Raw genomic sequence first — 10,255 nt, 5'->3', positions numbered from 1 at the left:
CCAGCCACTCTTCCCCAAGCCTGGAGAAGGTCAGAGGTTTTCCTCCTAACCTTATTAAGGTTAGCAGAGAAAATCATCAGAATGGAGCAATGGTACATTCCAACATACCAAGGCCAAAGCAATGATATCCTAAATGTATTCTTTGAAATAAAATTTTCAGTTCAGACTGAATTTTTTCTGTGACACTGCTGAAAATCACATTTAAGGCGCAAATATTCTATTTTGTTCTCATCACAATGTCACTGAAAGTGTTTGCTTTTGCTTTATACTTCTAAGCAGTTCACGTACAAAAGATTTATCGAGAAGATATCCTCAGACTTTCCAGCATTTCAATTTTACTGTTTATTTGTGAGCCATTTATCTTGCAAATAAATCTAACTACACTATTTCAGTTAGATTACAGTAACAAAAGTTTTTATCTTCCTAAGGTAAATATAATCCCAAATCCAACCCTACCTTGCCAAACCATCAATTGAAAAAGCAATAATTTTTCAGTGAATTTAAATACCTGCTTACATGCGTAGCTGCACTGATCACATTTGAATCTTTTTTCATTTCTATGAGTCTTCTTGTGCTGAATAAGAGCATAGCGCTCATGAAAAACAGCTTCACAATAACTGCATTTAATTGCCACTGCCATGTAGGAATGCAGATTTCGCAAGTGGACACCTGAACAGTTATTAAAAGCAATGAATTTTAATGGTAAATTTTTGATTTCCACAATTTTGAACAAGAGTTACACTGTGCATAGCCCTGAGTAACGCATACATTGTACAGGAAAACACAAAAAAGAACCTTCTGTGTTCTCTGCAATAGGGGTAAAATTGCCAAATAGGCAATTTTTCAAATTAGTTTAAGATAACTAAAGTTGCAGCAAGATGTTGTAACTTTCCAGAGAAATTAAAATCAAATCCTTTCAAAAAATCTGGTAACTGCCTGCTTTTATCTATTCACAAAAATTCATTCGAAAATGCTACCCAAAGTAGTATTTACAATATTAAAATGAAAAGTGCAAAAATACACTAACAAAGAAATTGTGTATATGTAAATAACAATTCCATTTCTACCTTCAAATACTTAATAGACCTCAATGGGATCTTTATTTGAAAATATAAGTAGATGCTAAAGGTATTTTAACACAGCTTTTTCATATATTTCTAGAAACCTAAAATTTTATACAGGTTTTATTGGTATTGGTCAGCTATATTGCTTCAAATACAGTAAATATGCTATATTTCTAATACACTGATTTATTAATAAAACTGTCATCTGTACAAAAACATTTTCTTCCTAGAAAAGATGATTAATTTACCCATGAAATATACGGATAGGGACAACTTTACTGGTACTTGAAGCAAGTACTGTTCCAAACAAGAGTAGTTAAAAAATTTAGTATAAATTCCCAGAAAATCATGATGGCTTGTATTTCAAGAACTTGAAATACAACTTGTGGTTTGTACAAGGAAAAATTTTAATTTGTATTTTCAGTTATAATTTTAATTTATATTTTCAGTATCAACCTGGATGTCAATACTGTTTGATACCTATGGCAAAGGAAAAAATTCCATTATCTGCATATAGAACAAAGATGAACTTATGCAATGGTTTGTTCTTTGCATTCTGGGAAAAGACCCCAACTAGCTAAGAGACATTTGAGTTTATTGTATCACCTTCGATGTTTCATGAGTGTTATATAGTCCAAAAATAATCTTTGATATTGATATAATAGAATTTAGAATTCCAAGAATTTTGAGTGCTTGAAGCATAGTAAAACCATTGTCTGCTGGACTGAAGAAGTCAAACTTAAAAGTTAACTTGCACTTTACTAACTAGTGCAATTACAGGTATTTCTTTAAATTATAAGGACAATGCCCTCAGCAACTAAACGTGCAGTACAATTTTAGATTAAGACGTAAAAGCTGATTTACTATATGCAAAAAGCCACTATATACTATATGTATACTATATATATACTATATACTAAAACATTCAATCTATTTTAGTTTCCTATAGAGCTAGATGCATATACACATTTTAACTACACCTGAGAAAGAAGCAGAATGCGAGAACTGAAATGGCTTTATACAGATCTGACTATCTTCTGTGGCTTTGAGAAAAAACTTTTCAATACAACTGGGACATAGATTTTTGTGAAGTACCTTCTTACTGAAAAACAGAGGTCACAATGTCACAGGTATCGAGCAGAAAAAAAAAGGTAAATGTTTGCCGCTTTGCATTTTAAACAAATTAAAGCATCAACCACAAGATGTCACCACATCTCCTTGCAGGAGTAACTTACCTGTAAAACAATGAATACATTTTCCATAGAAATATTCTGTAATGATATAAAGTCATATATAACATATTTGGTATCATTGTAAGCAGTGAAAATCAGAGATTTCACTTCTAATTATCTCGACATTTCATTTTCAATGTTTTCCTTTAAACTCACCCAAGTCACTTTTTCGTGCAATAAAGGTACTACAATGTGGACACTGGTATTTTGGCACATTTTCTCCATGCTGCTGTAACATATGGATTTTCATGGTACCACTTTGCGTGAATTTGGCCTGGCAAACATAACATTCATAAGGTTTTTCACCTATAAAAAACATATTAAAATAACACACACTTAGAAACCCTCTCTAATTATTTGATACAAATGCAAAAGTCCCACAGATCTCAACACCCATGTTCTAACAGCAACAGTCTCCAGACCAACGAAAATGTTACTATTAGTTGACAATGCACCTAAAAAAGTTTACATAGCTGATTACAACGCAAAATCTTGGTTTCCAGAGCTGCGATGAAGCGTAAAGCCATTAATATAATTCTAAACTATTAATCAGGAATTATTTTAATTAACTTACATTTTGTCTTGAATATTTCACATACAAAAATGCAGAATTATCAAATGTGCAAAGAGAGAAAGTGAACAGCTGTAAAAACATCATGATAAAAATGATTCAACACCAGCTGTTGGTAATGGCAGAAGAGAAAGCAGTAAATTCTTTTTTTGCCATTCTGCCTCAAAAAGTCGCATCAGGTGTGAGTATCACCAAAATTACATCAACACTGGCAATTAGCGCAGTCTAATAAGAGGAGAGAGAAACAGCTGGTGCTGAGGACCCAACGTGCACACAGATTTTGAACCAGCTCCAGTCTGGTTCTGTGGACTAAGTCCCTACCAGTACTGGATAACACTACGTGCACTGTTGGACTCTTCTGGTTGACTCTCATTAAAAAAGAATTGAGTTTAATTGCACCAAACTGCCTCGAGATATGAACCAAAGCATGGTAAGTGGGGATATTTGGAAGATTTGATTCAAACCACACTCGGATTCAAACTAAAACACTAATCATAACATACATTACATACCATAGTTGAGCTAAGTTAAACCTGAAGTATATAATAGATACTAACTACCTTCTCAGAAGGCATGCACGTTACATGATTGGAACACATTGCTTTCAATGTTAAAACAATTTAATTCTTTGCTGACCAAATTAGTTACTAGCAATTTGGGGCCACAACAATGTCCGTGTTTTGAACAGACATTTTAAACTCTCCTGTCAGATGCATCTCCAGATAAAGTTAACTCATTGAGAAATAAATGTGACAACTTGATCCACAGAAAACAAGACCACACAAACGAAATATTTTTCTAATATTAAAAAAAGTTTAGGAAGAACAGCAAGACTGTAACTACTAGCACTGTACAGCTAGACTTCCAATAGCCAAATCCATACAATTTAAAGAGAACGTGTTTTTCAGTCACGTATTTTCTCAAAATCACAAATGAAGACAGTGCTAATTTTAGAGTCTGAAATTAGATCACTCTAACCCTATGAATGTTAAGGGCCTAAGGACATAGACTTGATCATTACGTCAGTCTCACCTGAATGAGTTATCATGTGCCTTTTCAGTTTATATGCATCTTTGCTAGCGTAACTGCAAAGGTCACAGGCATAAGGACGCTCTCCTGTGTGTGAGCGAATGTGTCGTTTCATTTTGCTTGCCTAGTATAAAAATAAGAAATTTTCTGCAGTAACATTTACATTAGAGACATAATCAATTAAAATACAAGCAATTTTACAAAATACATCTATTGCAATTTTAAATATTGCATCAATCCCAGAATTAGCCCTCTCCCCCCACCCCTTTTCTGTACAATCAGCCTGTTGTGGTTTTAGGTAATATTTCTGTTCCCCAGATGATCTTACTTCCGTGTTTACTGCCAACATAAACAAAAGGAGAAACTTTATAATAAGAACATAAAAGCTAGAATTTTTAAATCAGCTGAAGGGGATACCTACTACCTTCAGGCTACTTGACTATGCCAAACAAAACTCTTTGAAAATACTCAGGAAAATAAATGAAAGACCAAACTCATTAACCAAAGTCTTTATTCATCTTCAAATCCCAATGAAGCACTTTCATTGCAAAAGTTTAACTCATTCTGCTTTTTTATACTGTTCTTCTGATATGTTCTACATAAATATTGTAGGTATACAAGCTAAAATTAGGAGTTACCTAATGTTCAATTCCTCCATTTACAAACATACTGAATGAATTCACTGCTATATCCAGTCAAATCTACACCACTATTCACTTAAATAAAATTAAACATGATTGCCAATCTTTGCTATACAAAAGTCAAATCATATGCATGGTATTACTAGGGCGCTCCTTCAGCTCTCCTTATTCAGGTAAAGCTTACAGCAATATTAGTGAGAGTTCTGCAACAGCAATCAGTGCTGAATACCTCCTTACTGAAACAAGGGAAAGAATAGGACACTAACATAAGCTGACAAGGTTTTTAAAGATGCAAGCTATCCAAAATCTAATTAATAAGATAAGGTGCATGGAATAAAGTTCAGGCTTGCTTACAGCTTTAGATCTGGACACAGCACATAAAAAATTTAGATACTGAATATCCACTAAACTGTGACAGTGATTCAATCATAGGTGACTGTGACTGTGATTCAATCATAGCTGCATGGCTGAAAGCCTAATTTTTCCAAGTGAACCCTTAGGCAGTCTCTAATTTTATTTATTTCCAGATTAAGAAAATTTCAATCCTGTAAAACCAAACATCATCAAGCATATAAACACAATACATGAGCTTCATTTTAGACATTAGCCAGTCTTGTCCTACAGTATATGGAATGAAGTGTAAAGGAGGACCAAGTATGCTGTTTTAGGATCAAATTCACACACACATTGTCTAGCAGCAATTTTAGTATAATAAAAAAGAAAATACCCTTAAAATGTAACTAAAAAGCTAAATAATTGTACAAATATTAATTTGAAGCAACTAATTTATAAACACTACTACATGGACAAAGTAAGGATTCAAAGAACTCAGATTACTTGTTCCTTTTTTGTGGGACAGTGGGGATGAAAGGATGTGCATACAAATGAAATGCATGGCACCACAAAGTTTTAGTAATCAGCTATCTTGCAGTAATACTGCAGTAATATAGCAGAAAAATGAAATTCAACCCACTATTGTGGTCCAAGGCCATAAGCAGAGCCTGGTGGTCTTTGCTTGGATGCTGTTATACATGGGCCACTGATTCCTGGGATCCAGCAGATCTCCCTACCTTTATGGTCTCTACAGTTCTCTTTCACAGAATTGAAGTATTACAGCAACCAGAAGTTTGGCCATTCCTCCCAATTCAGAATGCATATATATATCCGCATCACAAGCTAAGTATTAATACTGTAGCTTGACATCTGCAACTACCTCTGTAATGCATTGACTTGATCGCATATAGAAATCTGACAATAACCAAGGATGATATAGACAGTATGATATATGCAGAGGTAGGTCCCAATTTAGCAGAATCTCAAGATTAAAAATTTGTGCAAAAATGTTGTAACTTTACAGTACATTAAAATCTTAGCATGTGAAAGCCTACAAAACCTCCCAAAAGATTCAGTAAGGCTGTACTTACTTCTACACTAGAATATTTACACACTGAACACTTGAAAGGTTTTTCTAAAGTATGCTTGTAGCGCCTGTGTCGTGAAAGCTCACCACTGGTCACAAATGCCATATCACAGTCACTGCATTTATGGGGTCTGGTCCCTGTAAGAATACACCGTTTCTTAGAATTTTATTTAACAACACAATGGTACGATTAGTCTGCCTTAAATCAACATGCACAATTTTTTAACAGAACCTTTTCTGAGATTCTGAATTTTTATATATAATAAATGTACACCAAAAGTTTATTACAAACACAATTTATTGATTTACTTCATATGGTTATATAGCAAAATGAAAACATCACAAAAAATTCTATTATGCACGTAGGAATCAGGCACAACTGAAGTCAATTCAGTTGACAAAAATTTTCAGAATGGTATTTAACAAAATAAATGAATACACACACAGAGAATTACTAACTACAGACCACGTCTTTTCAGCGTGGAACTCCAAATGAAATCAGAGAAACTTCTGAGCACAAAATGATCACAGAATACAACTCTAAGACAAAGTCATTTGCCTGTTAATTAAATTTTGCAGGCAATATGTAAAATGAAGTATTTTCACACGTTAGATACCTGTATGTACGTTCACATGATTATGCAGGAGGGTAGCTGTACGAAAAGCCTTAAGGCAGAGGTGACACACATGACGTTTCTCATCAGAATGGGTTTTCACATGACGATTAAGACTTGATATTCTGAGTGAGGTGAATGTGCACAAACCACAGCTGAAAACTGCTTTTTCTCCTGTGGGAACAAAGACACATTTAGATCGTAAGAGCCACAAAATGATGGCTTTACTTTTTCAAAAAATAGTACCAATTTCAATATAGTTCCTCTATTTTGGGTAAAACTACTTCATACTTCTACATAAAAGGACTTCAAAACATATTAAAAAAAATCAAGCTGTCACATAGAAATTATTGTATCTATTTAAGACTTAAGTGATTTGCCCAAAGAATAGTGCCATGTGTTAGTGATACAGTTTAGAACCTAATCCCAAAAAACCTAACTCCTAGCCTAGCTCACTCCTCCAAGACAGCATGAAACTTCCTCTCTTGATAGCATCAAGATGTGGTTCATCAAGGCACTTAAAACCTGTGCAACGCACTTCTTGATGACAACTGTATAATCAGTACTGAGTAAGCTTGTTCAAAGATTTGGAAATCGCAGGTTAGGCTACTCTCAGCTTTCTGGTAGTCCTAAATCCGTAAAGTGTATGTAAAAAAAATCATGATGTAAAAGCCTCTTTACAGCTATTAGTTGAATTTGAGGAAAAAAAGATCAATTCCTTGAAGAAGTCATAGAATAAAGTTATGCTTTCTGGACATTTACATAGCATTTCCAAGCTCATAGCATAGCATAATTAATTTCTTTTGAGCTTAACAAGTTAAGAGTAAATGTGCAACACTTTCAGTTTTGAAGAAGATTTGAAACTGCGAAATGGCAAATACGTCATATTTGAAGAGCCTTTCCAGAACAGTTGTCTCAGCTCCCAAGTGCACTCTCTGTAATGATTTTCATGCTGAGACCAAAATATATTTTATACAATGCTTTATACCACAGAGAGATGTGCAGCTAACATTTCACTTCAATAACAGCAAACAAAACCACTTTATTGTTATTTATTCATTGTGGATTCATGCCCACACAAAAGAACATTGTTAGCTTTGTTAAAGCTGCTCAAATGTGCTTCCTATAAACGCAGTAACTAAAACAAGGGACATAAACAATTGGTACAATAGCCATACTTTAAACAACCTCAGCCAAGATATCTTAATATCCAGATACGATGACACACACATTTACAGAGTCTTCAACATTACTGATGTCATCCAACTTTTACAGTACAGACATACAGTTTCTAGGGAAACAGTTGCTTATCCATTCTCTTGTAAGTCAGACCTTAACTTCCGCAACATACTTTTACGTTCCTAAAATCTTAAACCAGCCGTTTCCTGTTACTTTTACTTAGGTTCTGGGAGCTACCTTGCTGACAGGCATTGATACTTGCCCACCAACCTCAGCCAGCAACTTGGAACCACTCTAAGCTCCTCCATAACCCCCCAAGCACATTTTGAAGCTGAATGAGGGAACTAAGAAAGACTAAGTAAATTACTAGGTTTAGTCAAAGACATTTATACACAATATTAACTTTGAAATCTCCCTGGAGCTTTCAAATACCACATACTGTTCAAAAGACCATTTATTTTTAAATGCCATCCAAAATGTCTCTCCTGAATGCAACACAGATGACATCAGCCTGAAGAAGTATCTTTTATCACTTCAGGCTGAAGGGTATTATTCCTTCTTCCAAATTTCCACAGAATGTTAGATTTAACCTAATTTAAACTTAACAATTAACACTGTGAATATTTAATATAAAATTTCAACCTCATTTCAAAATCTAACTTAACATATGTTATCTAAAAATGAACTACAAAGATTATTAACTTTTTACCTTTTTTCCGATGTGGAGCACAAATCTGAAATTTTAGATTCTTGGGATTTCTTACAACTGTTTGTTCTGATGGAGTTGCATATTCCTGCTCTTTACCTTCATCGCACGAGTCTGCCAAATCATCACTGGCTTTGCAGCTCTGGCTCTTTTTTCCCCCAAGAGTGAAAAAAAGTTCCTCTCCTCCCCCCTCTTCAGATGGGGTCCGTTGCTGAACCTTATTTTCAAATGCAATGACATCATTATCTCCATCAATCTATTTAAAAAAGAAAACATTTTTCAACTTCCCTAATCAAAGGTAGTCGCTAGTAGCAAAAACAACTGAGCTATCAACAAGAGGCAAGCTACTAATTCAATTTCATTTTTAGCCTTAAATGTGATGGACAAAACTGCAACAAAAAATTTGCATTTAACATACAGCAGCCTAACAATTACTAAAATTGAGCCCTAGCTCTTCAAAATTTTATATAAAATTTCAGAGTATCATTTTAAGATTACAGCACTCAGAACACAGAAACTTGTATCCTCATTTTTTAAAAACATTTTAAGTTCAGAACATTTACCTTTTAAAAGAAAATGACAAGAAAGTACGCTCGCAATTTTTTACCAAACTAATATAGGACTTTTGCAGCCTAATTGCAATGCTTATATATTTTTGTCATATGGCAATTAACAAGGTTGTGATACTTTCTGCATTAAATAAAACTTAAATATGACCATACTTCAGAAATTATCTAGGGTGGCACATGAGTTTTAAAAGAAAAAAAAAAATTTATTATAAAACCAATACCTAGCACAGGATAAATACCAATGTTTGCATGTCCTTTTAATAAAATGCATTTCAAATGAGACCATATTACACATCCAGCTTTGACGACGACTGCTGTATTGTACTAATGCAGGAGAAGGGAAATTGTCTAAGGCTACTTAAGAGATCCAGGCTGTCAAACCAAATAGCACCAAACTGGCGAATTGAATTAAAAACTTGTCTGAACTTTAACAGATTAGTCATCTAGAAAGGCTAAATTTTTAGTCTGCCTTTTTAAACATAGGATGAAATTATAAAAAGCTGTACAAAGGCTTAGATACCTAAGTCCAACAAATATGAACACCTAGAAAAAATAATAATCAAGTCAGAACCGAATCAGTGTGATATTACAAGCTAACAGCTAATGTATTGACATCTTCACCACATCCAGAACTTGTACCTCAGTCAGTAGCATGTCTGGTGGTTTCTCTGTTGGCTTGCTTTCTGAACTCTTTGCTTGCCCTTTTTCTTGCAAAACGTTAATCTGCATCAGCCCTAAGTCATAAAAAATACAGACACCTTCCCGCACACTTACACCCATGCCTGCTGGCACGTTGTGCAGCACACCCTGCCCCTGCTGCACCACCGTCTGCACCACAACTGCCCCGGCCAGCGCTGCCATGGCCACCCCCTTCTGCGGGTGGGCAGTTATCTGGCAGACTCCCTCCAAGTCCTCCTCCTCTGCCTGCAGACACACTGTCTGTAGTGACAGCAAGTGTTTTTCACCCTCTTCAGGAGACAGGGACCACTCTGGGGGGTCACTTGCCCCCGTCCCCATGTCGAGTCCCGCGCTGCGGTCACTGGCACTGCTCCTCTCCTTCACTCGGGTTATCCTGTCCCTGTCACACTCCTCTCCTCTTCTGTCCCTTTTTTGTCTGTACCCCCGATTTTGATGAAAGGCTCCAGCAGCCCTAAGGCCACGTACGCTGCTGAGCGAACCTGTTCAAAAGGCAAGGTTAAAAACGAGGGCAAATCACAGACTTTCAGGACA

General features: G+C 35.3%; 1 protein-coding gene across 1 annotated transcript; it reads right to left on the bottom strand.

Annotated features, from left to right (window-relative positions):
• Window positions 1–508: 508 nt before the first annotated feature.
• On the bottom strand, window positions 509–10,203 carry LOC104071509 (transcriptional repressor CTCFL-like; the record flags this gene model as incomplete). The annotated part of the gene is made up of 7 exons (XM_009580776.1): window positions 509–669; window positions 2,453–2,602; window positions 3,900–4,020; window positions 5,962–6,095; window positions 6,575–6,745; window positions 8,460–8,604; window positions 9,665–10,203. Coding segments are annotated over 7 exons (1,421 nt in total), but the record flags the coding sequence as incomplete, so codon positions are not given.
• Window positions 10,204–10,255: the final 52 nt, after the last annotated feature.

The sequence above is a fragment of the Fulmarus glacialis genome, unplaced genomic scaffold, assembly GCF_000690835.1.
Source record: "Fulmarus glacialis isolate BGI_N327 unplaced genomic scaffold, ASM69083v1 scaffold29156, whole genome shotgun sequence".
NCBI classification, from domain to species: Eukaryota; Metazoa; Chordata; class Aves; order Procellariiformes; family Procellariidae; genus Fulmarus; species Fulmarus glacialis.
Note: the sequence above shows the minus strand (reverse complement) of the source record. Positions and strands in the feature narration are given on the sequence as shown.